This window comes from Molothrus aeneus, chromosome 20 (assembly GCF_037042795.1).
Source record: "Molothrus aeneus isolate 106 chromosome 20, BPBGC_Maene_1.0, whole genome shotgun sequence".
NCBI lineage: Eukaryota > Metazoa > Chordata > Aves > Passeriformes > Icteridae > Molothrus > Molothrus aeneus.
In genome coordinates, this window is record NC_089665.1 from 9962970 (window position 1) to 9989997 (window position 27028).

Sequence of the window (27028 nt, forward strand, 5' to 3'; positions counted from 1 at the left end):
TGGGGTCCAAGTGGCCCAGCAGCCCAGCTTTGGGGGCAAACTGGACCCTTAGAACACAGAAGAAGTGAAATTGGTGTAACAGAGTCATGGAGTGGAGAAACAGCTGAGGTTGCCAGTCCAAGGACCTGTGCAGAGAAGGTGGTTCTTGGCCATGAAATGTTATTTTTTCAAAAAGAAAGCAGCAATGGATGAGTGTCCCCATCTTTCCCTCTAATAACTGTAACTGTGCTAAATGGTGATTTCAGAAATATGAGCAGGCCCAGCTTAGCTTCTCCCCTCCCTGGTTAATTGGGGTGCTGGGGTTAATCTAAATTAAAACTTAAACTAATAGAGGTCATTGAGGGAAGAGAGTCACCTGAGTAAAACAAATGGGTCTGCCAGGCACAACTGTATCTTGGCCATTTCCCAAGAGGGAAGTGGCAGCAAATCGGAGCAGTTTGAGGCGCGGGCAGAGGTGAAGGATGGGTGACAGGGGCTCAGCTCCAGATTGCCTTCCCTGCTGCTCCAGCTGCAGGGGCAGCAGCAGCCAGCAGCATCTGGCAGCCCAGCCAGGCTCGGGTGGCACTTTGGGAGCCCAGGGACTGGAATTGCAGTGCTGAGGCTGGAGCAGGCTTTAATCACCTGGCAGTCCTTGGCAGCAGCCCCGACAGCCTCTGCCGGCCTCGTACATCACAGGCAGACATCTGCTGAGCAGCCAGGCAGCTGCACATCCATTTCCCTCTCTTGCTGGGCTTTTCTGATCCCTCTCCCTCCTCCTCTCCTTCCCTTCCAGCCTTCCCCTCTCCTCCATCCCCAAAATGCCTCCCATGCAGGTCCCAGTGTTTTTGGGGTGCCCTGGTTTGTGTTCTGTGCTCAGCGGGGTTTGGCAGAGACTGGAGTCAGTTCAGGGATAAGGCTGAGGAAAATTGCTCTGCGTTTTCTGTCACCTCCCAATTAAATTGGATTCATAAAGTGCTTTCCTTTATTTGTCAGGGCGCTGAGCTGGAGCTGAGCATTGCATTGAGAGCAGGGAGAGCAGAGCACAATGGAGCTGACAGGGCCCTGAATGGCTCTGCTTTCCCTGGGTCAGAACTGAGCACTGCTTTGTGTGTGTGGGATTGCATGTGGGCTTGGAAATAAACCCTGGGAGGGAGCTGCTTCTGCAGCAGTGATCAGCAGCAAGCTCAGGGTGCTCACAACCTCTGACCCCTGTGCACAGCACTGATTGCAGCCTGCATTTCAGCACCTGCCTCTTCCTTCCTATTGAAACCTACATCCAGCCTTTCCTTGGGATCCTTTTCACTCTAATAAATAACATTTTATAGTTATTCATTTATTTTGATTACTGCTTAAGAGGTAAACATTCAGATAAAGAACAGCACTGGAAATCAGCTTCCTCTATGTGTCAATGTGAAATTAGGCAAGTAAAAATGAACCAGATTTGATGAATGTGCACAAGTTAATGATAACAGAATAAGTAGTTACACTGTTTTATTATAGATTATAATAAAAAGCTCTTTAATTAATCTGTTTTTCTTCTGGAAAAACAATTTTCTTGTCCAGGTCTAATATTCACTAGAATTCAGCAGGTGGGTCTGGTGGAATTTTGTGATGATTCAGGATTTAACTCTCTTCTGCCTGTTCATCCCATTTTGCCTTTTCTCCTGTTCCTCACTTGTTTTATAAGCAGTTGCAGTTTCTATTGTGGTGACCCATATTGGAGGCTGAGCTGAGTAATGCAGTGAAATATTTTATTTGGGTGGGAATAGTTAAAGTGGTTCAGAAGCTCCTCATTACTGGCAGCAGTGAGAGGCTGGAGGTTTCCTTTTCCTTTAAATCCTCCTTCATACGTGGTTTTTAGGGAAGAAAAAGGCTTTTTATTTTTAGGAGTCATATTTACGTAGAATTCATTACAGCCGATATTGCAGCATTAAGACTTAAAATTCCAGCCTGCTACCAGGGAGCTGCTGCTCTGACATGCTACAGTGGAGATTTTATTGTTAGCTTGAAATACTCCTCTGGTAAAGGAGAGAGTGGAAATTGGTTTATTTCCAACAGGAATTAGGTTAGTGTTCATATGCTAAGTGTTCCACTGGTAGCAGCTCTTCCCAGAACAAATGTTCATCACTTCTGGCAGCAGGTATGCCTAGGGAGAATTGGGAATATCCATAATAATCCCTTTTTGCCTCTGCTCTCTCTGGTCTGGGCGTTTTGTGCCAGCCCACAGCCACCAGTCCTGGAATCACCAAACCCTCCCAGGGGGGTTCTCATGCCCCCAGAGCTGGGATTTACCCCAGGATCAGCGCCCTCCACCCCCTGTGTGCCTCTCTGGGAAGCTTCACTGAGGGGCTGATTTCCCCTGGTGTCCCCAGCAGCTCCCTGGGGGACACTGCTGTCCTCTCCCAGGAATTTGGTAGTGCCCTAAACAAGGAATTACCAATCCAGAGAACTATTAAAAGTCAATAATGGTGAGGAATAGAGAAGGCTGGCTTTGTGACAAGCTGGTTTACCTTAATTAAACCGGTGAGTGATTAATATGGACAGCTGATCTTGTGGCTTTAATTAGATGCATTTAGAGTTTTGTGTGAATAAGAGATGTCTCGAACCATCCCACAGGTTAATGGCAATACAATACTCTTATCACAGGCATGTATCTTTCAAATGGCTGGGTGGATGGTTAATAACACATTTTAAAGCTTGATTTGGAGCTTCTCTTAATGGGTTCTTTGAAAATAGGCAAATCTGTGCATTTACACTAACCTGAATTTGAATAAAATGGGCTTTAAAAAGAGGCGGCCCAATGATTTCCACTTGCATTTTATTAAATATAAAAACTAAGTTTTTAAAAGCATTTCAGGGGGATTTAAAATAATATTTGAGCTGCAAACTTAAATTTTCTCTGGTAGAAATCCAAATGTTGTTACAGGGCATCTGTAGATGCACTTCTTTTTAAATTTGATTTGCTCTGTAAGCTGTAAGACAAGTGAGCCTTTTGTCACAGGCTGATTTCAGCTCTCCTTAGCTCTTTGTCTCAACTGGCAATTCTTAGGGGCCTGCAAATCAGAAAGGTCAGTGAGTGCAGGATTAGAAACACTGATAGATAGTGCATGAAAATGAGACCTAACCTCTAAAATGAAAATTGACCTCTAAAATGAGGAATGAGCCCTGGAAACAACACCCTGATGGCATTTCCAAGTCCTGATTGTGCCCAGTGGGCTGGGTGTGCATCTCTGCCTGGCACTGAGGGGAGCTCCTCTGGGGGATTCTGTAGAGAACCCCTCAGTGGTGCAGGGACCTTGGCTTTGGTGCCAGGACAGCTTTGGCTTCTGCAGCAGGAGCTCTGCTGGCACACAGCAGCACTGCCTGCCAAGGGCAGCTCAGCTGGCACTGGCACTGCCCTCTGCTCCCAGCTTGGGCAGGAGCAGCTGGCACTGGGAGCTGGGCTTGGGATGGAGCTGGGCTGCCCTGTGTGTGCTGAGACACTGAGCTGAGCTTGGGATGGAGCTGGGCTTGGGATGGAGCTGGGCTTCCCTGGGACACTGAGCTGAGCTTGGGATGGAGCTGGGCTTGGGATGGAGCTGGGCTTCCCTGGGACACTGAGCTGAGCTTGGGATGGAGCTGGGCTGCCCTGTGTGTGCTGGGACACTGAGCTGAGCTTGGGATGGACCTGGGCTTCCCTGTGTGCCCTGGGACACTGAGCTGAGCTTGGGATGGAGCTGAGCTTGGGATGGACCTGGGCTTCCCTGTGACACTGAGCTGAGCTTGGGATGGAGCTGAGCTTGGGATGGAGCTGGGCTTGCCTGTGACACTGAGCTGAGCTTGGGATGGAGCTGGGCTTCCCTGCCTGCCCTGGGACACTGAGCTGAGCTTGGGATGGAGCTGGGCTGCCCTGTGTGTGCTGGGGCACTGAGCTGAGCTTGGGATGGAGCTGGGCTTCCCTGTGACACTGAGCTGAGCTTGGGATGGAGCTGGGTTTGGGATGGAGCTGGGCTTCCCTGGGACACTGAGCTGAGCTTGGGATGGAGCTGGGCTGCCCTGTGTGTGCTGGGACACTGAGCTGAGCTTGGGATGGACCTGGGCTTCCCTGTGTGCCCTGGGACACTGAGCTGGGCTTGGGATGGAGCTGGGCTTGGGATGGAGCTGGGCTGCCCTGTGTGCCCTGGGACACTGAGCTGAGCTTGGGATGGAGCTGGGCTTGGGATGGAGCTGGGCTTCCCTGTGACACTGAGCTGAGCTTGGGATGGAGCTGGGCTTGGGATGGAGCTGGGCTTCCCTGCCTGCCCTGGGACACTGAGCTGGGCTTGGGATGGAGCTGGGCTTCCCTGTGTGCCCTGGGACACTGAGCTGGGCTTGGGATGGAGCTGGGCTTGGGATGGAGCTGGGCTTGGGATGGAGCTGGGCTGCCCTGTGTGCCCTGGGACACTGAGCTGGGCTTGGGATGGAGCTGGGCTTGGGATGGAGCTGGGCTTGGGATGGAGCTGGGCTTGGGATGGAGCTGGCTTCCCTGTGTGCCCTGGGACACTGAGCTGAGCTTGGGATGGAGCTGGGCTTGGGATGGAGCTGAGCTTGGGATGGAGCTGGGCTTCCCTGTGTGCCCTGGGACACTGAGCTGAGCTGCCAGTTCAGGGCAGAGGTGAAGGAGGGAAAGCAAAGCAGGATCTCTTTCAAATCAAAGCCTTTTGATGCTGGAATTGCCTAACTCTGTCTTCACACATCAGGGCTTAAGGCTGATGGTGATTTACTCACACTTCCTAGTTAATAATTAGACATTGGGAGACACCATATATCACTCCTAATGGAATATATGGGGTCTGATGAGAGTTTTCTGTTTTGACTAATAAATTTGAAGCAGAATCGCCAGGCTTAATGAAATATTACCATTTGGGAAGTGCTTTAAGTCTTGTGCTGGGAAAACAGTGTTGCTTTATTCAGTAAATGAATTTATCATTCACTCTGTATCCCAAGCTCTGGCTGGCTCTGGAGCATGGGCTGCATGCAGGACTCTGAACCAGAAAGCAGAAAACTAATCAAATCCTTAAAGACCAAAGGCAGCCAGGCAGGCCTGGCCTGACTTTTTCAGTGGTAGCCTCTGGCTACATCCACTTTTATTTTAGTAACCATTGTTAGCATGATTTATAACCTCAGCTCGGAGACTTTTGCTATTTAGATGTAACAAGATGCTTCACAGCTTTTATTTCCATTTCCTAATTTCCCTCTTGCTCCTGCTTTTTTTTTTTTTTTTTTTTTTACTTCTCCCTCATCTTTGCCTCACTCTGCTCTCCCAGGCAGTGCCCCCACTGCCACAGCTGGGATGCCCTGAAGAACATTTGGAGCACTGCAAGGCCTTGTCAGCCCCAAGGTCCACAGAACTGGTTCAGGGTTAGGAACCAGCCCCAGAAATGCATCTTGGAGCTGTGGAATGGTTTGGGTCGGAGGGAACCTTAAAGCTCATCTTGTTCCACCCCATCACAGGGGCACCTTCCATTGTCCCAGGGGGCTCCCAGGAATGTCCTGCTGCTGCTCCCCCAGGGTGGCTGTGTGTGACATCTGCCCTGGCTCAGGGACCAGAGCACACAGCACCCACCCCTCCCTGCTGGAGCACGAGGAAACCACTCTCAGCTCTCTGCACCACTTGTGGCTGCTGCTCCCAGCCTCCCTCCCACCTTGCTTTTGACAGAATATTGACTGGAAAGCAAGATCCCATTTCTGCTTAGCCTTAAGGGCAGCTGTTTGCAGAGTGGCAGTGCTACACAGGTTTACTGTGTCGTGTGTCTGTGTAACACTGGATTTGGATCTTGTATTTAGCTGCCAGAAGTGACTGTGATGAAGTGGCAGAGATAAACTGATAGATTGGGTGCCAGAAAGATGTTGGGAATCAATCAGATAAACAGGGCAGAGAAGTTGCTTGCTGTTTTCTATTGATAATAAACCAGTGGCCTGGCTCCTGGAATTTTTAAATGTAATTGCTGTGGTAATAATCTCCAAAAATAAGCAAGTAGAAAAAAAAGAAGTAGTGGCAGGTTTTTAATTATGTTTGAATCACTCTTTTTGTGGTAATGTGGTGTATGCCTCGAAGGAGAGGAAAGCACAGGGTGGAGGAAAAGCATCCTGCATCCTTTCTTGCCAGGAATTGCCTGGATTCTGGTTCCAGGTGGGCCAGGTTCAGGTGTTTCTGAGCTGTGCCTTCACTGGTAGGTGTCCATAAAGCAGTTTGTTCCCCTCAGTTTTGGAGGGTTTATTTCTGTTCCTGGTGTTGATGCCTTGGCCAGTACCCAAGGCACAGCAGGCACGGTTTGCAGTGAGTGGTGATAAACACACAGCACCAGTCAAGGATCCAGAAAGGCTGCTCACAACATCCTCTGGCTGCAGGAAGCAAAAAGGACAAACCCCAGCCCTCAGGACATGAAAAGAAATAGGAAAGGCTGCCTGAGCATTCCTGCTGGAGCCATAAAGAGGATTTTGCTGTGCTGTTCTCTGAGCAAGCATCACTGCCCAGCTTCTGTTTGGGAATTGTTTCAGTTCCCCTGCCCTTCCCCAGCAGTGGGGGCAGCCTGTGGGGCTGAGCTTTTCCTGCACATTGCCCCATTACACCTGGGGCAGCTGGCTGCACAACTGGGCTTCTTTCAGAGGGGTTGTGCCTGTTTTAGGTGGGTTGTGCCTGTTTCAGGTGGGTTGTGCTTGTTTCCCGTGGGTTCTGTTGTTTCCCATGGGTTCTGTTGTTTCTCACAGGTTCTGTTGTTTCCCATGGGTTCTGTTGTTCCTCACGGGTTCTGTTGTTCCTCACGGGTTCTGTTGTTCCTCACAGGTTCTGTTGTTCCTCACAGGTTCTGTTGTTCCTCACGGGTTCTGTTGTTTCCCATGGGTTCTGTTGTTTCTCACAGGTTCTGTTGTTTCTCACAGGTTCTGTTGTTTCTCACGGGTTCTGTTGTTTCCCATGGGTTCTGTTGTTTCCCATGGGTTCTGTTGTTTCCCATGGGTTCTGTTGTTTCCCATGGGTTCTGTTGTTCCTCACAGGTTCTGTTGTTTCCCATGGGTTCTGTTGTTCCTCACAGGTTCTGTTGTTCCTCACAGGTTCTGTTGTTTCTCACAGGTTCTGTTGTTTCTCACAGGTTCTGTTGTTCCTCACAGGTTCTGTTGTTCCTCACAGGTTCTGTTGTTTCTCATGGGTTCTGTTGTTTCTCATGGGTTTTTGTCTCTCCTGCAGCTCCTGCGAGAGCTGATCGAGCGCAAAACCACGGCCCTGGACCCCAATGACCAGGTGGCCATGGGCAGGTGAGTGGGGCTGGGACAGCCCTGTCCCTGCAGCACAGCTCAGTGCAGAGGGCAGAGGGCTCAGTTCAGCTGGGAAGAGCCATGGTGCCCTTGTTCAGGAAATCATCCTCTCTAGCAGAGGGTGTGGATCACCCGGTCTGGCTTGCAGCTGTTTGTATGTGATCCTCTGCAGGTATTTCCCCACTGGAAAGGTTTGGTCCAGGTGTTTCTGTCTCTCAGTGGCACAAAAACTGCCTGCCCACTGCTGAAGTTTGGCTTTGGCTCTTTGTTAACTCTGCCTTGGTGTTGTTTGAGAAGAATAAACCTTCTGACATCAGTTAAAGCAATTCCTGTGTATCCCTCCTGTAGGAAAGGATTCTGTACAATGAAAGTGTACAATGAACGCTCCCTGCATGCAGAAGTAAACTATAATTCCATGCAGGGAAGCTCTTATTTCTCTGTTTAATTCTTGAGTTAGAAAGTAAAGAATCTTCAAATGCCACATCATGAGCAGTGTACATTGAAATAGCCACGGGCTCCAGTTCAGGAAAGTGTAAAAGCCAAGGAAAGCTGGAGTTGGGCTCTTCCCTGAAACAATTTTGGGGGGGATTTGTGACAGGGAGGGGAAGAAAATGCATCAGGAAATGTTGTGATGGTGAAACAACTTTTCTCCTTGTTAAATATCAGCCAGATTTTAGTGCAATGTCAGATTTATTTTGTGTACGTCTGGAATATTATGGAAAGCTATTCACTATGATTTAACACGATATAGACAAAATTACATTTAAGTGGTGATTGCATTGTACATTTATCTGACTTTACAATAAAATAGATTGCAGTAATTAAGATTATATTAAGATTGCAGTAATTGGATTTTGTTAGATTTTTTCCCTGATGTCGAGTTTTCATTGTATAAATCAGGTGAGATGACTCTCATTTCAGTTTAAAAAAATATTTATAACCAGGAGAAGTTTTTCCCTGCTGGAAACTTCTTTGACTTGGGGAAGTTGTGGTCGAGAAGTGGAGCTTTTAATGCAGTTGGGGATCAGAGAGTGTTTCTGGGAGTGTTGGGTGGCTCTGAGCTGTGCTCCTGTTATTCTGCATTCCCCAGGCAGTGGTTGGCCATCCAGAAGTTACGGAGCAAAATAAAGAAGAAAGTGGACAGGAAAGCCAGCAAAGGGAGGAGAATCCGGTGAGTGACACCTTCTGCAAGCACACACAAATCCTCATTTTGGAAAAAAAAAAAAAATCTGAGAGCTCTGGGTGTGTTTGGCCCCAGCTGGCTCTGGGGGGTCTGGGCTGGTTTGTGACTTGGAGGGCATTTCCTGCTCTGGGCAGCCAGGGGGGAATGCTGGTGTTCCTGGAGCCTGGAACTAAAACCTGGAATCAGGGGGGAATGCTGGTGATCCTGGAGCCTGGAATGAGTGGGGAATGCTGGTGATCCTGGAGCCTGGAATGAGTGGGGAATGCTGGTGATCCTGGAGCCTGGAATGAGTGGGGAATGCTGGTGTTCTGGAGCCTGGAATGAGTGGGGAATGCTGGTGTTCTGGAGCCTGGAATGAGTGGGGAATGCTGGTGATCCTGGAGCCTGGAATGAGTGGGGAATGCTGGTGATCCTGGAGCCTGGAATGAGTGGGGAATGCTGGTGTTCTGGAGCCTGGAATAAGAGCCTGGAATCAGGGGGGAATGCTGGTGTCCTGGAGCCTGGAATCAGGGGGGAATGCTGGTGTTCCTGGAGCCTGGAATGAGTGGGGAATGCTGGTGTTGCTGGAGCCTGGAATGAGTGGGGAGTGCTGGTGTTCTGGAGCCTGGAATCAGGGGGGAATGCTGGTGTTGCTGGAGCCTGGAATTAGAGCCTGGAATCTGTAGGGAGTGCTGATGTTCCTGGAGCCTGGAATTAGAGCCTGGTGCATGCAGCCTGGGAGCATTCCCCACTCAGGGTCTGGGGAAACACCAGGGAAAGGTGCTCACATGTCCCTGAGCCTTTTGGGGCTGGAATTTCCAGAGAGAGCCAATAAACCCCTCTTGTGCAATTTGTATTTCCTGACTGAGACGTGGGCAGCACCTCCCAGGGAAGGTGTGCAGAAACACCTCAGGTAAATCTCTGTTTCTCCCTGAGAGCCAGCTGGAATTTGGTGTCGAGTCTCTCTTTGTAACTCACATCACAGCTCCCTCGTGTCTGAATCATTTCCCTCCTGGATCACTCACTGGGCTGAGCTCAGTGCTGGAATCTCCCACGTGGGGAGGGAAGCAGCCTGGAGAGCAGGAGGTGTTTCCCCTCCCTGAGCCTCCCTGAGATCAGCATGATTTGTGGTGGAGGAGGGAGGATGCTGAAAAGCTGCTCTGCTTCCTGAAGAATCCAGCACATTAACCATCCTTTGTGAGTAAACTATAAATCCTGACTTTAGATGGCATCTGATAGAAAGTCAGTGGAGTCAGCCTGGGTCTGGCCTGGCATAGCAATTTTTAAGATAGATGTCATAAGATAATTTATTGAAAGAGGGAAGAGCTACTTTGTTGGCCTGAAAAGCCTATAATTATTGACTATCAATATTCCTTTCTGTCAGCATCACACATAATTGGATATATTCAGGATTCAGTCAGAACTCCTGACAACATCACACAACGGAGGCAGCCCCATAAACCTGCAGGAGTGATGGGGAAGCTCTCCTGGTGTGCAGTCTGTGCCCTCAGCAGGCCTGGGGGAGCAGCTTTGACATCTCAGGTGCCTCTTTTTGCTCTTTAGTTAAAAGTTGTGCTGGCCCTGCAGGGAAAATAAGAATAAAAGGAAGAAAGGCTCATAGTGTGTGGTGGGGATTGAGGTGCAGCTAAGCTCCTGCATTTTTCAGAATTGGGCAGTGGAGCCCAAATGGGTTTTTAAATAGTTGGTGCTTCCAGTGAGAGACTTGGTGTCACCACAGGAGATCCCTGACCCTCTGTTCTTCCCTCTCCTCTAAAACTGGGACAGCAGTGCTTACATTTGTGTTCATGGGGGACCTTGAGGTCCTGGAGAGCCAAGTGTTTAATACCAAATTTCATCTGTCTCCTTAATTCTTCCTTTTTAGCAAAGCTTCAGTATTACAGCCTGTTTGGGTGCAATGTGCTGATTCATTGTAGGGGCTGAGGATCTTCAGAGTCTTCCAGAAGCAGTCAGTCTTCCCCTTGGCACAAGGGAAATGGGGGCATTAAGGGGGGAAATGAGTTCATCCAAAAGCCAGACTTCAGAGAGCTGCAGGTAGCTGTGGAGGAGGGCTGTGTGCCACCTTTCTCCTGTCAGTGTTTGCTGAGCTGTGCTGCTGCAGGCTGGGCTGGCTTTCTCTGCACTGAGTGGAACGTTTCCCATGGGACTGGGGTTTTCCAGAAGCAGCCAGCTGTGTGCAAACAGCTGGAGCACTGGGCAGGAGCCTGTGCCAGGCTGGCTGTGCCCACAGAGCTGCAGCTGGTGCCTGCTCCTGGCTCCATCCCTGCCATCCCAGCTCCTTCCATGCCAGGACAAGGCTGCAGGGGGCCCCTGTGTGAGGCTGGGCACGAGGAGCCCCCTGAGCTGGGCTCTCAGCATCCCCAGGGGCTGCTCCTGCCCTGGCAAACAGAAGCAGTGCAGGGTGGCAGAGTGGAAGGGTGATCCTGGGCAAATGCTGGTGAGTCCTGCTGCCTGCTCTTTGTCAGGCTCCAGAAATAGCAGCAGCCTGGATGAAACCCTCAGGTTGGGGTAGGCAGTGCTCACAAATGCCTGGGTTTGGAATCCCCTGCCCTTGGACACTGCTTTAAAACCTCCTCAGTACCCTGTTGAATTTCATGTCAGGTCCTTGAATATAAATCATGAAATCCCTGCTGGCTCCTGCCCAGGGTGGCAAATGGGAAGGGGGTTCTGTCTCTGGGCAGCTTGCAGCAGTGTTTTGGTGATGGGAACATGCACAGGCCTTGTCCTGGCTCCTCCTTCCCTGCCTTTTACATGCTCCATCTGCAGTTGCTCAGGGTGGGAATCCCCAGCTCTGGAAATGGCTCCAGAGTGGGTTTTGCTGTCCCTCAGGGCTGTGCAGAGCACAGGGCAGGCAGGAGGGGGAGCAGCTGGCTGCTGGCGTGGCAGGGAGGGGCTGTTTGTCTGTCTGCTGTGGCTGTCCTGTCCCTGGCTGCCATGAGAGAGGATTTGCTGTCCCTCAGCTCATTGCTCAGCAGAGGGGAGCAGGGGGAATTGCCAGCTCCAGCTGCTGCCTCCTTAGGGATCAGCCCCCAGGAGAGCCCTGCTTTTCCCCTGGGCTGTTCCTGCTCAAGCACAGCAGCATTTGCTCCTCCTGGGCAGTTCCTGATGTGCTGCTGCTGCTGCTCTCCCCAGGTACCACGTCCACAGCAAGCTGGTGAGCTTCATGGCACCTATTGACCCCTGCACCATGAATGATGATGCCAGGTGAGTAAGAGATTAATTATGCCTCTCAAATGGCTCCATGACAGCGTGGTATTGACCTGTTCTTCAGGCTGTCACCCTCTCCAGTCCTTCTTATCAGCTCCCCATTTGTCACTGGCATCACAGCCTGGGTGTCTTGGTCACATCTGTCCTGGCAGCCTGGCTGAGCTTTCACTCTGTAATTACCGTGGTACCAAAGCACAAATTGTCATAAATCTCAGCACCTAGGGTTTGATTACTGCTTTAGAGCTCCTAATTTGAAATTAGTTTCAAATTAATTTCAAAAGTCCTAAATGTTGAAATTTCCCCATTTCATGGAGTCGGTTTGGAAATCCACAGCTCAGCCACCTGGTGTCTTCAGGTGGAATCAGAGCTTAAAAAGAGCTTCTCTTCTAACAGAAATGGCAACTTCTCTGTTCTGGTTAATGTGCATTTTCGTAGCTCAGTTAATAACTGCAATAGTTCTCTCAAGATTCACTCAGGACTTTTATGTTGCTTGTGTTTATCTCTATTTAAAGAGTAAAGAATTTTATTGGGAGACTATAATGTTTTAATGTGGTAATTAGTAAAGAAAACACTAAAGTGAAATTCCGTGCATGGTTTCCAGACAGCTCTCCCACATACCCACCCATATTTCTGCAGCAATACACTTTAAACCCAAATCTCCAAAAGCTGAGCTGTTTGTGGGAAGGAGGTGGAATAATTTTTCCAGTGAATGGATGGAGAAAGCTTGAGAAACATCTTTCCCCTGGGTTGTGGAACACGTTTGTGCTTTGTGAGGGAGAGATGTCATTTGTCTGTTTGTGAAAAGGAAACCAAATACCTGCTGCCTTTTGGGGGATTGCAGGGACTTATGGATGAGAAGTTGTGTGTCCATAGCACCTGTGCAGTTCCATCACTGCATCTCTCTCAGAGCTGCTTTACTCTGGGTTTTTCTCTCCTTTTTTTTTTTTCCTTTTCAAGTGAGAGCAAAGCCCAGCTGCTCTGATTTTCCAGTATTGTTTGGATCCTCTCACCACAAAAGGAAGGAAATGTGTGGTAGGCTCCAAGCTGTTCCTCCAGCCATGCAGCCCTAATGTTGAGCTTGAATTTCCCTCTGCTGTGATTTAGGACAATAATTTCATGTCGTGTTCCAGGTGGGAACAGATTCTTGCCTCCTCTTTGCAGCAGCCCTTGCACATTTGAGTGGGAGTTCTTGTGAAGAGCTGGGTGTTAATTTTTGTCTTCCCCCCAGTTTACACCCTGTGTGTTTGCATCCATACACTGAACACATCCCAAATACTGCAGTGGGACTCTGAAAACGAGGCCTTCTGTGGGTGTGTTGGTTCAGCCATCCCCAAATGAAGAGATCTGCTGCTCTCAGTCCTTGCTTTGGAAATCAGAGCCACTCTCTGGGGCTCAGCTCACTCCTCTGGCACGAGCCACAGGATCCCTGTCCAGCACCCAGCTGGACCACACAGGGCAAGAAGAATTCAACATCTGCAGGTGAATGAAGCAGAGCAGGCCAGGCCTGTGTGCTGCAGAGGGGAGCAGCAGTGGTACAGCTTCCCTTTGTGGCAGAAGCAGGTAATTTTATTGTTGTATTGGCAAGTGGGAATTACAGGATTGGAAATGCACATGTGCACTTCACAGAGATGTGACTGTGCTCTGAGCCAGTTTTATTTGTTTCTGGTCAGGCACTTCAAATGCCAGACCCCAAACTGATACCCCTGTGCTGAACAGGGCACTGAGCTGTGCTGGGAGAGGTTTCCCAGTGTGGAATGGGTGCAGAAGGAGCTGGCAGAGCTTTCCTCTGAGCTCTGCCAGGGGCCACAGGGCAGGAAGGCAGCAGGAGAATGGCAGTAAATAAAGAAAGGGGTGTCAGCAGATGGGCCTGGGGCTGGGGCAGAGTGCAGGACTGAGTGCTGCTGTGCTTCTGGCCCTTTCTGTGCAAGCAGACAGAAAAGAAATCCCTGTGAGGAGAAGCAGCCTGAGCACTGCCAGGAGCAAGGGAATCTCTCCAGATTTTCCAGCCTGGATTTGAGCAGAGAAACACACAAGCCACATAACTGCCTTTGTCAACATCCCTGGCACTTTGTGCTGCTGCTCTTTGGGATAACAGCATTGCTGGAGGCTGTTAATCTTCCCCTTGCCCCTTTTCCAGGCTCCCCAAGCATGGGCAGGGCTCTTTAACCCCCTGCTCACATATTTTATGTTGTAATGTGTGGGGCACTGGTGGCCTCCGGCCCTCCTGCTTTTTAACCCCTCTCTGGCAGTATTTTAAAACATGCACTGGGAAGTGATTTTTATGGTTACCTTGGGGTCTGTATTTATAGACTTTAACACATTTATTGTCCTCTTGGGCCAAGGTTTTTCTAATCTGTCCAAGGTCAGTGCTGGGTAAATGCTCTGCCCTGGGACAAGGAACCCAAAGGCAAAGCTGGGGCTGGGGTCTGGGGCTTGTCCAGAGGAGACAGGAGCTGTGTGGGGCAGGACAAGGCTGGCTGTGGTTTCTCCTGGGCTTGAGGGTGGCCTCATGTGGTTTCCCTTTCTTGGACTTCCCTTGAAATAGGAATTTCCATCATCAGGACGTGGCATCCTTCAGTGGCACCTTGTGCCCAGAGCTGGGAGCAGGGCAGGCTTTGCTTTGGGAAATGGGGCACAGAGGGGTGATAGCCCCTGTCCCACAGGCCTCTGGGTCAGAGACCCCTGGGGCAGGAGCCTCAGGGAATTCCTGAACACGTCACACATCTTGGAGCTGAGCTTGAACCCAGAATTTCTGAGCAGCATTGCCCTGAAAGCCTCCTCTTCTCCTCTTTTAGGGGGTCAGCCATGGGCACATGCAGAGCTCCTGTGTTTGTTTATTTAAGGACCGGCTGAGGCTCAGGGGTGCCCCTGGAGTGTTCCCAGTGCTGGGGTGGCCCCAGTGCCCAGCCCAGTCTGTGTGTCCATTTGGGTTTATCCCGTCTGTCTGTCTGTCTGTCTGTCAGCTGTGAGACACACACCCCCAGCTCTGTCCCTGTGAGCACTCTGAAGCCAGGGCTGCTGTCAGGTTACTGCAAAGCCTGATGAACATCCTTACTTCACCTCTGCAGGACAGTAACTGCAGGAACAGACATCCTCTAAGGACACAGGTGTTTGGTCCAAACACCTTTATCTCCCCAGACAGCTCAGGTTATTCTGACAGGTAGAACAAGATTGTGCAAATATGCAACAGTGATCTAATCAGCTGGAACAACAGCAGTATTTTAACTGGCACTACCTTTTAACAGCATCATTAAGGGCTCTCATTACTCTTTTATTAGAGGCTCACTCTATTTCTTATCAGATTACAGAATGAACATAACTCATGGCACTGATTTGATCTCCTGTTAAAGAGGATTACAGCTCTGCATTAGCTGGGATTGACATGGTTTGTAATTTGCTGTTGATACCAGGCTGGCAGTGTGACCCCTCCCCAGGGCCCCGGAGGGGAGGGCACCCATACATCATCATTAAACATGGCACCCAGGGCTCTGAGCAGCCCCAGGGAGCCTTTCCTGCACCAGGGGCAGGCAGGACATGAGGGACACACTGCAGTTCCAGCTGGGGGTTTGAGGGTGGGGAGTGGATCCCATTCTATACAGGCTGGGTTGTGTGACCGTGCTCACAGGGGTCCAGGATGAGGGAAGAGATGAGGATCTGACTCCATGTTTCAGAAGGCTGATTTATTATTTTATGATATATATTAGATTAAAACTATACTAAAAGAGTCGAAGAAAGGACTTCATCAGAAGGCTGGCTAAGAATAGAAAAAAGAAAGAATAATAACAAAGGTTTGTGGACTCTCTGTCCGAGCCAGCTGGGCTGTGATTGGCCATTAATCAGAAACAACCACATGAGCCCAATCCCAGATGCACCTGTTGCATCCCACAGCAGCAGATAACCTTTGGTTACAGTTTGTTCCTGAGGCCTCTCAGCTTCTCAGGAGGAAAAATCCTGAGGAAAGGATTTTCCATAAGAAATGTCTGTGACAGGGTTGTGCCTCAGCAAGTGGATCCCGTTGGGGAGGAGGAATTTGCATCCTTTATGAGGCAGATCAGAGGAGGATCAGGGGCTCTGCTGGCACTGAGTCAAGCCAGGCAGTGTCCCCACGATGTGAGGTGGGAATCCCTTCCCTCAGTGCCCCATCCCAGGGCAGGAAATGCCCCCGTGCCTCCAGGGCCCTGCGTGGCACAGGAGCCTGCAGCCAGTGCTGCCCTGCAGCAGCAGAGTGGGGCCTGCTGGGGGCCTGGATTCACAGCCACATTCTCCAGCTCAGGGAGCCTTGGATTAGAGCCTGAGCCTGGATCCAGGCAGGCCCTGTGCATTTCCCCAGTCAGCATTCTCCCTTCAGTGCAGTGGCTTTGTCACAGAGAGCCTTGCTGCAAGCAGAGGGGGGTACGTAGCAGGAAATCCTGGTATTAAAAGATTAATTTACTTATATGACATAGGAGTTTAATAAAAAAAAAATTAAAAAAGGTTGGTGAGATACCAGCCTTTAACTTGGCTCACTTTGTACTTGGGGTATTAAAACACCATGAGAGCAGATTAATGGAGGAATTTGGGCTCTGTGATTGTCAATCCAGGGTGTTCAGCACCACAGAATTCCTGGCAGGAAGCAAAGCCCTTCCTGCTGGGAGAACTGAGGCAGCAGCTCATGCTGCATGGCACAGACCCCAGTGACCCTGCTGGTGGGAGGAAAATGCCTCCAGCTCTGTCCAGGCCCGGCCTGGGAGGGAGAATGTCCTGCTTGGGAAACAAGGGCAGGAGCAGGCATGGAGGGCAGGCTGGAACCAAAGGAACAACCTTACCCTGTGAGCCTCAGCCTGCTTGGGGCGATCCTGAGGCACCACAGCTTTGGAATCCCAGAATCCCAGACTGGGTTGGTTGGGAGAGAACTTCCAGTGCCACCCCTGCCAGGACAGGGCCCCCTCCCGCTGTCCCAGGCTGCTCCCAGCCCCAGTGTCCAACCTGGCCTTGACATTTCTTCTCCCTGTGCCTGATTTGATTCAGAATCCCCTCAATCCCCTCAGCCCGTGGCCTGGTGAGCCCTGGAGGTGCAGTGTGGCACCCATGGCCCTTCCCAGGGCTTTTGGAAGGGCTGGTGCTGCAGCAGGGGCTGCTCAGCTGCCAGGCTGGCTGTGACCCTGCTGCTGGTACTCCCTGCACTCCCCTGTCCCCCACAGCTGATGTTTGACATCCCTGGCAAACAGACAGGAGCCTCTGGTATGGAAATTTCCCTCTTAAAGGGGGGGGAAAAAAAATAAAATAACCTGAAAAAAATAACCTGTTAAGGGCTGCGAGATGATTTGTCGTTCTTCCTTTGAGAGACAATTTGTCTTCTCCTGCATCAAATCTGTTATGGAACAGGCAAGCTGTGAAAGGGGGAAATCGTCCTCGGAAGATGAGGAGCACCAAGAATGGTTCCCTCTGCACAGGGCACTTCCCAGAGCCTGCCCTGCTCAAATACCCATCCCAGGCAGCCTGGGAAGGCAGCATTTGATGGATTTCCTGGGGAAATGGGAGCAGCTGCAGCTCCCTGTGTTTGCTGCTTCTCTGCATCTCCTGTGCTTTGTGCTGCTGTGGAAATGGGACTGGCACGCAAATCAGGCTGGGAGAGACTCCCCCTGTGCCCCATGAGTGTGGGAATGGGACTGGCACCAAAATCAGGCTGGGAGAGGCTCCCCCTGTGCCCCATGAGTGTGGAAATGGGACTGAGACCAAAATCAGGCTGGGAGAGGCTCCCCCTGTGCCCCATGAGTGTGGAAATGGGACTGAGACCAAAATCAGGCTGGGAGAGGCTCCCCCTGTGCCCCATGAGTGTGGAAATGGGACTGGCACCAAAATCAGGCTGGGAGAGGCTCCCCGTGTGCCCCGTGAGTGTGCTCTGAGCCCAGGGCTGGGCAGGAGGTCAGTGGGTGCTGCTGGATGTTGGAATTCAGGAGGGCAGGGATGAACCAGGGCTGGCCATGCCTGGGGACCCTGCCCTGAGCTCCAGCTCTGCTGTCCCCCTCTGCTCAGCCCATCCAGCCCCTCCAGATGTGCCCTGTGCCCTTGCTTAGGGCCAGAACCAGCTCTGGGATGTTTCTGGAGCCTGGGGCTGCTCTCAGGGCACAGGCCAGAGGTCACTTGTCCCCTCCTGTAATTTAGTGGGGCCAAAAGCACCTGCAGGGCACAAAGGGCCCCATCCCTGCCTGGAGAGGCTGCAGGAGCCCTCTGGGAGCTGGGAGGGCCTTGGGGGCTGCCTGGCCAAGATTTATGGCCAGGATTATGGGAAGAGGGTGAGTGTGACCTCATGGGGCTGCAGCAGCCCCACAAACCCTTGAGCCCATCCCAGTGGGAATGCTGGAGCAGGGAGTGTGTGCTGGCAGCTGTGGGGATGCCCAGCAGAGCTTTGGGGTTTGACTGGGAGCTGGGGCTGGCTCAGCTTTGAGTAGAAACTGGGAGTGAATAAATGGTTTCAGCCTGTTCTGCCTTCTGGTGGGAGCAGCAATTCTTGGGATTTGGGGCAGGTAAAACCCACTGGGCACCGAGCACACCCAGCTCCCCTGGAATTCCTCTTCCTTTCATTTCAGTTTTTAAGAGAAATGCTCGTTTTCATTGAGACATTTAAGGCTTCAGATTTGTTTTGTCTCCCTGGTACCTGCTCTGCTTGCTGGGCACTTGAATCTGAATTTCACTCCACTGGACAGAACATTCCACAGAAGGGAGCACGGGGATCAGCAGGTGCAGCTCTTCAGGGAATGATCCATCCTTGGATTGAACCCCAGATTTGGTGTTGGCAGCCCCTGCTCTGAGCCAGCCTCCCACACACTCAGAGTTTTCCAAGGCAGCCATCAGCCAGCTTCAGTTTCCATCAGGAGTTGTGTTTTCCACAGGTGCTGCTGTTCCATCTTCTTTTCCAGTTTTTGTGAATTAAAAATTCATAGTTCCCAGTGGAGGATGGCAGTAGGAATGGGGGTTGCACTCATTTCAGTGCTGCTTGTGGCATATTCTAAATTATCTTTTTTTTTTTTTTGGGTAGAAGAAGAGAAGAAGTAAAAGGTACTTGGGAAAAGGCAGAGAAATTGGTTGGAGGGTGTTTTTACTGAAGAGCACAGCAGTGACTGGAGCACTATTGCTATTTTAATAAAAAAAACACTCCCTAGAAACTGAATTTTCCCCCTTAATATTGTTCTTCTACTGGTTTACAGAACTATATATTTATATTTTAATAAACATAAACACATTTAATTTACTATTATATTTATAAAATATAATTATATGTTTTATAAACATAAATATATTTAACATAATATATTAAATTAAATATATAAATATATTTATATATTTTATAAATATTTTATAATAATTTATATTTTAAATCTATATATTTATAAAATATAAATATATTTATATAAAGTATAAAATGATAATATAAAGTATAAACATATTTATATTTATAATTTTTTTTTAATCTTTAAAAAGGCAATAACATGACTGAAATTCCACAGAACAGCCCAGCACTGGCTGCTCCCCTCCCATGTGCAGCACATGTTTGGTGTCCCCTTGGAGTGTTTGCTGCTGCTGCAGGGGGGCACAGCAGATTCCTGGGGATCTTCTGAGAGTTTTTGGGATTTATATTTTGATGCTTCATGGAGATTTATGAAATGTGCTATTAATATTCATCCAGGGCACTCCTTCCTCCCTGTTGTGCCTATAAAATGTCTGTGGTAGCTACACCTGGGGCTTGGAGGGGCAGGAACCACTCTCAGCCCCTGGGCTGGCTGTAGCTGCTTTTATTTCCATTTTTTTAACTGATCTTGCTGACCTGGAAGCAGCAGTGTCCAGGTGGGGAGGGCCATCCCCTGCCTCTGCAAGAGATGCAGAAATAATGAGGCCAAGGTACTTACACACACATGTTTTATGGCAAATGGCTGTGTGCTTCCTGATCATTTTTTCCAGAAACAGGTTTTATGATAATACAGTAAAAATATTAAATTAGAAAATGCCTCACTAAGGGTGATAAAACCTTACTACAGTGGAAATAGGTAATTATCCCCTCTGCAGCCTAAATGACAGTTTAAAAGAAATAAAAATGTTAGTGCTCATTACTTGCTTTTGTGGGTTGCAATAAAGGGTGAGTTCAGTTTTAATTCAGGGGAGACCCCTGTATGGGCCTGCTGTGGCTGGGGGTGGGAGCTGTGTTTGTTCACCTGCCCAGGTTATTCCCCAGCACTGGTGCCTCCCTCCCCTGGGCTGGAGTCCCCTTTGCCCAGCCCCAGGTAGCTCTGGCTGGCTCAGGCCTCTGCCTCGAGGCTGGTGTCTCATATCTGTGGGTGGAGGAGAGAAATTTGATATTTTTTTAACCAAAATCCAAGTTCATTATGCATAGCCTTAAGGGGGCTGAAAGTATTAAAATCTGCACTTACCCTGGTGAATTGAAACACAGACAAGGTTAAACCTGGAGGATTGATGAGTTTTACTCTCTGCATGGTTAAATCCTGCTGAGGGGAGAGGCTGGAGAAGAAAGGGAGCCTGGCTGCTGAGGAGAGGGGGTGGAAAAGGGTTGGGGCATTTAACATTTGATTTTCAGGGTGAGATGTTTGCCCTGTGTTGGGGGTGCCTGGTTTCCCTCCTTCTCCTGTCTCTCTGCCAGGGTGTCTGTCCCTGCTGTGCCATTACCCAGAAGGATCCAAAACTGGGGTTTTGCTCCATCCCGTTCCATTTGCCATTCCTGGGAGGGTGAGGGAACCCCCCTGACCCCAAATCCTGCAGTTTCCACAGCCTGACAGTGCCAGCAAACACTGCTCTGCCAGCAAAGACAAATTCTTCCTTGAGATCTCCCCAGGCCCTGCTCGCTTGAGAAATGGCTGTTGATTTAAAATCTGTGGGATTGGAGCAGATTCTGCATCCATCCCCGAACTCCTGCACCCACAGGAGAGCATCAAACCCACAGAAACGAGGATAAAAACCCCAGGAATTCTCCTCCTGGGTTCTCCCCCACTGGAAAAGGCTGCAGAGCTGCACTTGTGGGGTTTGGCTGCTCATGAGGCCGACCCAGAAGCTTTGCTCTCTTGGAGTCGTTCCCTGGGGTTCCCCAAAACGTGCACATTGGTTTGGAGCTCCCTCACATTCCTGGGGATGGAAAAAGGAACGAATGTGGAAGGGAGCAGGGCCTGGAGAGCCTGGAGAGGGGACAAGGAACTCCCCAGATTTCCCCAGATCCCTTAGGGTGGTTTTGGGGAAGCTTTGAGGCTGTTCCCTGTGGGCAGGACAAAACTCTGTCTGTCCATCCTGCCCTGCTGGCCCTGAGATTTCATTCCTGCCCTTCCTCCTGGGGAGGTTTCTCTGCCATCACTGCCAAACATGGAATTCCTCCTTTGGAAGTGGCAGGGAACCCTCCCATGGAGGTGTCTGCAAGAGGCCCAGACCCAAATATTGCTGTGCTTGGAAGGGAAAATCCCTTTGTGCACCCAAATATTGCTGTGCTTGGAAGGGAAAATCCCTTTGTGCACCCAAATATTGCTGTGCTTGGAAGGGAAGATCCCATTGTGTACCCAACACTCCTCTCCACGTGTGCAGCCAAGAGGCTTTAGGAGCTGCAGATAGAGAAAATCCAGCTCTTCCCTCCATCCCAGAACCCCTCCTTTCTCCCAGCTCACGTTCTCTGCTTCTAAAATTAAAGATAAATAACACCAGCCCAGTTTTCTTTTTTAATTTTGTTTTAAGGGAAATTTGCTCCTGTTATCAGAATTGCTGCACATGGGATATTAATTGGAATCTTGTTGCTGGGTCATTTTCATTGTTTTTCAAGTACTGTCCAAGAAAATGTATGAAAACTAAATTACAGCCCCACGTTGGCCGTGTGATTGAATCCTCCTCACGGCCTGAACATCCTATTAAAATATTCAATCTTGTTTTCTTACTTGAAGAGCCTGTCTGTAGAGGGCAAACTTATAGAAACCCTCATTCTCTGGAGATCCAATATCCAGGCACACTGGAATATTTCCATATTTCTGCCCTGCCTGGGACTGGGCTCACACCACTTCCCCCCTCTGCCTGTATTTATTAATAAAGATTCTCAAATGCACTTTTAATTACACCAGGCCTTTGCCATTGAAGGAGGGGAGGGTTTGTGGCAGCTTTTTGGGTCCATTTTCACCTTGGAAAGTGACTTTTCCCTCTCCCCTTTTTTCCCCAGGACGGAGCTGTTCCGGTCGCTGTTTGGAAAAGTCACAAAGGGAGAAGAAGCAGAGCAGAATTAGGGGCTGGATTGAGCTCCTGGTGTCCCAAAAGGGGCAGAAGCAGAGCAGAATTAGGGGCTGGATTGAGCTCCTGGTGTCCCAAAAGGGGCAGAACCAGAGCTGAATTAGGAGCTGGGACTGAGCTCCTGTGTTCTCCTGCTGCTGCTGCCCTCAGCTGCTCCCTCTGGCAGCCCGGGAGCAGAATCTGTGCTCAGAATGACCCCAAGATGCCTTAGAAAGTCTCTTTTTCCCAGCCTGGCAGTGGAAGAAGGAGTCAGAATTCTTCTGTTCTGGTTTTCAAGGTTGTTTATTTTTCTGTTATCTATAAAATTCTTTCCCTGGCCTGCTGAGGTCTGTCCAGCAGTTCAGACAGAGGCACACTGACTGCCCTGAGGGTGGAGTTGTCTTTTATACTAAGAACTATGTGTATTTTATTTACAATAATTTTCCAATAACATTATTTACAGTAATTTTCCAATACCTATCACCTGTGTTAGACAGTGTGTTCCTACCTTAAACCAATCCAAAAGTGCCACCATCACCCAGAAGATGGAGGCCAGGAAAAAGCAGCAAGGACAAAACACTCCCAAATTCCTCCATCTTGGGACCCAGAGCCCCCATTCTAAAAACCCCAAAATTCTACTTTTTCACCCTGTGACAAACTAACTATTATTCCACTTAACCTCTCCTGACTTGTAATTCTTCATCTAAAGGTGGTGATTTGCTCCATGGGTCAGAATCCAAGGCACGGGGGTCCTGGGCTGTGTGCCCAGGGCTCTGAGCCCCCTGGCAGGGCTGCAGCCATGCAGGGCAGCCCAGGAGCAGAGCCAGCTCTCTGCAGCCTCTCTTTGTCCCTAAAACCCTTTTGAAGGAGGTTTTTCCCTTCCCTTTCTGGCTGTGATGTTAAAGGGTAACACGAAGCACTTTCCATGTGATAACTTCTCGGTATTGTTGGAGGAGATAAGAGCCCGAGCCGCGCTTTGGAATTCACTTATCAGCGTTCCAGCAGCCTCTGCCATCCCATCCCTGCCTCCACCTGGGCTGGGGACACGGGGACAGAGGGACAGGCAGGGACAGAGGGACAGAGAGGGACAGGCAGGGACAGAGAGGGACAGAGAGGGACAGGCGGCCCCGCTGCAGCGCTGACCTTGCTGCAGGGGCAGCACTGGCTCGGCAGGAAAAGGGATTCACACAGGGCCTGGTGTGGGGATGCTGCAGGAAAAGGGATTCACACAGTGCCTGGTGTGGGGATGCTGCAGGAAAAGGGATTCACACAGTGCCTGGTGTGGGGATGCTGCAGGAAAAGGGATTCACACAGTGCCTGGTGTGCAGTGCTGCAGGAAAAGGGCAGGAAAAGGGGCCCTGCCTGGTGGTGTGCAGTGCTGCTGGCAAAGGGGCCCTGCCTGGTGTGCAGTGCTGCTGGCAAAGGGCAGCCCCCCAGGAGCAGCCCCGAGGGGCTCTGGTGTGGTGGTGGGACAGCAGGAGCAGGGGGACAGCGCCTCCCCAAAACATCCAACAGGTTTGTTTGGAGCTGCTTTACCTGCAGTGGCCCCAGGTGATGGTGTCCAGCACGGGCACAGCTCCCTGGGCACACAGAAAGGACCAGGGCGATTTCCACCAAGTTTCCCCTCGTGCTGCCAATTTAACAGCAACTGAGATCTTCCCTTTACCCCCCCCCAACAGAATATTAATTCTTTATTAATTCATGATCCAGCTGCTAATTAGTACCTCCACAAATGGGCATTGCACCTTAGCAGAGCACTCGGAGGTGTTTTGGGGACTGGGCTGTGCAGAGGGAGGGACAGAGGGTTGTGTTTAATCCTCTCCCCCCAACCCCGCCACAGCGAAGAATTTCAACTTTCAGACAAACAACTTCATTTACAAGTGTGTCTCTAATTAGCTGCAGAATTAGTAAAGCAGAGTTTTCCCCCCATAGATCGGCCAAAGCCCCGGGGGAGGCTCTGGAATGGAGAGAATCGCATTTCCAATTATTTTGTTGAATTGCTAATTTAGTTATTGTGCCTGGCGTAATTGTGATGGGTATTGGGTGTGCAATTCAATTTGTTTTAAATATTTGTGGGAAGGCTGATCAGTAATGGAGCTGACCTATTTCATGGCCCAAATTGAGAGAAGAGACTAAAACAAAAAACAGCTACAAAGCCCCAGTTTGTCTCAGTTTTTATTTTGATGTCTCTCATCCCTCTTAAGACTGTTGATGCAACAAAAGGTTTACATTAAAAGATGATGGCACTTTGATCTTGGGCTTTGGAGAGCTTACAGCTTTGGTATGTCTTTTCTTGGCATTTTAATATGGAGATATTTTAGGCTAAAGAGTTTTAAATGTGATGCTGGAGTTCAGTAGGGTCTGTCCCCTCACCACCCCCCAGATTTTAACTGTTGTGATTCTGGTTTGAGAAATGTGAAAAATCAACTGCTGGGGTTGTGGTGGCTCATGTGAGCACATTTAAATCTCACCTTTCATGGGGACACCTCCAAAGGGTGTTTGTGGATCAGCTCCCAGGGACCTTTAGCCAAAGTCCTGCTGGGCCTTTCCTACTGAGCAGGGCACAGAATGAGGCTGGAAAAGGTCTCCAAGATCATCCAGTCCAGCCATCCCTGCCCACAAAAAAAGCCCTGGAAGAGGGTCCCAAAGTTCTCCCACCTCAGCAGCAGTCACTGGGGTTCGGGGTTTTTTCCCTGTCTGTCCCATGGACTGTGATGTTGAAGATGACAATGGAGGATGGGAATGGGGAGTGGCCGCCACCAGGCTTGGGGACACCTGGGGGGACCCGGGATGGGGCAGAGCTGGGGGATGAGCTGGGACCCCACAGAACCCAACCCTCTCTGCAGTCCTGGCTTCAGGCAAAGCTCAGCTCCCCCAGGCCAGGGGTGACAGATTGCACTGGCAGCAGCAGCAGCTCTGTAATTCATTCTTTTTATTAAAAGAAATTGAGGTAAGTGAAATTCTTCAGCACCAGCGAGAACCGTTCGTACCCAGGGGGCTCCCCCCACCCGGTGACCCCCCCACACCCCTGGGGACATCCCAGGTGCTGCTGCCACAGGGCCCAGCAGGCCCAGAGCCCCCGGGGCACTGCCAGACCCCGGTGCCACCCAACAGATTTTTCTGGAGCTGCTTCACCCCCAGATGAAGCGAGGCCCGAGCCGGTGCTGTAACACTGAAATGGGGGGGCTGTGGCAGGGTGGGCACGGGGACCCCTCCCACTGCACCTGCAGATGCCCTGGGAAAGGGACTCTGGTGACACCACCATGGGGACAGGGAGGACCCCACGAGTCCCGGTCCTGCCTGGCTGACACATTCTCTGTCTGTGTGTCCTGCTGCAGCCCACCCTGGCGTAAGCAAAAGCATCTTTGGGGCTTGTTCAGGGGGCTCTAGTGGAAAAAAAAATCTCTTAAATCAAATTAGGGTTCTTAACTATTAAGAAAAAGCAAATCCTGCAGGTGGCCGAGCTCTGCTGGCCACGGGCAGGGGAGCAGCGACCCCGGGCTGGCACCTCCAGTCACTGGCAGCACAGGCAGAAGGGCTGCATTGCACTTCAGGAGGAAACAGGGACAGGTGAGAGGCACTGGCAGCATCATTGATTAATTCTCCCTCAAACAGCCCTCCTGATGTACCACACTTCTGACCTACAGCCCTTCCTGCTGGACTAAAGGAGGGGCTGTAAAATCTGAAATTCTTCCAGGACCATCACTGGTGAGCCCGGGAGAGCCCAGCCCCGTGCTGGAGCTGTGTGTGAGGGGTGGGCTCTGCTTCCCTCCAGCACTGCAGCTTCTCTGAGCTTTTGTTACATAAAAAACACGTAGAAAGAAGTTGGGGATCTGGGCTGGCCTGGGGGGACCTGAGCAGCTGCCACCCCTTCCTGCACTCAGCTGCCACCCGCTTCTTCCTGACCATTCCCATGAGATACCAAACCCAACATTTTTTCACATTCCCAGGAAAGAGTGGCCCCTCCCCAGCCCAGGCAGCTCTGGGGCAGGGCAGGATGATGGAGAAAAGCTCTCCTCAGATCCTCAGACTGAGATTTCCTTCTGCAGTTCCAGCCCCACTGGGGGATTTGGCTCTGTCCTTTCTCCTGCCTCACCTCAGCTGCCTGGAGCTGCCTCCTGCTGCCCTCAGGAAGGGATGAGCACTCCCCACCCGCCAGAAAACACCAGGGGAGGGAGAGCAGAAATGCTGAGCAGCTGCACTTTGGTCTCTTGTGCCTCCTCCCAGAAGGACCTTTCACAAAATTCACAGCCTGCTCTAAAGGAATTGGGCACAAAGGCAAAGCCACAGGGGTTCAGCCCCCAAATTCCTGCCCCCCAAAACCCTTCAGAGCCCTGGGGAGCCCGGGAGCCTCCTGGGGGCACGGCCACAGCAGCTAAAGGCTGGTTTTCCTTTATCTAGGAGACTAGACAGACGTGGGACACACAAATCAAATCACCACTGACAGAGGGTGACACACAAATCACCGGTGACAGAGCCGGGGGCTGCGGGGAGGGGACAGGGGGACATTGGCACTTGTCAGCACGGAGCTGCTGCTGCCGGGCACGGGGAGCAGGGGAGGGAGGGCAGGGGGTCCCTGCAGGGGCAGGGTGTCCCTGGAAGGACAGGGGCGTCCCTGGAGGGACAGGGGTGTCCCTGCAGGCCCTGCCACGCCAAGGCCTCGCGGTTCCGGAGCGCCCAGCCCCGCTCTGATCAATAAATAAGGTACAGGAGGACGGCTCCGTTCCGCTCGCGTTTGTACGTTTGCCTCGTGTCCCTGGCCAAAGGAAACGCTCCCTCTGGCCAGCCTGGTCTGGAACAATCAAACTGTCCCTGCAGCAGCGCTCCCGGAGCCTCCCCGAGCAGACAAAGGGCAGTTCCTGCCCCGGGCAGGGCCAGGAGCAGCCCGGGCTCTTACGTGGAGGAGGGAGAGTCCATTGTGGAGAGGATCCGCACGACCTCGGCCCGCTGCGTGGGGGAGATGTGCTGGGTCATGTGCACGATGGAATCCATGGCAACCTCGGGATTGGCCTGGACCAGGCTGTGAAGAGCAGAGAGGGCAGAGAGTGAGGCAGCTCCGGAGCTCCCAGCAGGGATTCCAGGGGGCTGTGAGTGGGCCGGGAGCAGCCGGGAGCTTCCTCAGGACACTCGTGCCCCACGGGGAGGGCAGGAGCTCTGGAGCCAGCC

At 50.9% G+C, this 27028-nt stretch overlaps 2 protein-coding genes across 3 annotated transcripts in view; one reads left to right on the forward strand and one right to left on the reverse strand.

Moving 5' to 3' along the window:
* AATF (apoptosis antagonizing transcription factor) overlaps window positions 1–24114 on the forward strand; it is a 40841-nt gene extending 16727 nt beyond the window's left edge. Inside the window, exons 9-12 of the mRNA XM_066563407.1 lie at window positions 7184–7251; window positions 8342–8422; window positions 11564–11635; window positions 21816–24114. Coding sequence (XP_066419504.1) covers window positions 7184–7251; window positions 8342–8422; window positions 11564–11635; window positions 21816–21879 — 285 coding nt within the window. The 3' untranslated portion in view covers window positions 21880–24114. The remainder of the gene's footprint in view (window positions 1–7183; window positions 7252–8341; window positions 8423–11563; window positions 11636–21815) is intronic.
* Window positions 24024–27028, reverse strand: part of ACACA (acetyl-CoA carboxylase alpha) — a 103680-nt gene continuing 100675 nt past the window's right edge. For both annotated transcript variants that reach the window (XM_066563406.1, XM_066563404.1), the window contains one exon: window positions 24024–26882. In XM_066563406.1, coding sequence (XP_066419503.1) covers window positions 26756–26882 — 127 coding nt within the window. In that variant the 3' untranslated portion in view covers window positions 24024–26755. The remainder of the gene's footprint in view (window positions 26883–27028) is intronic.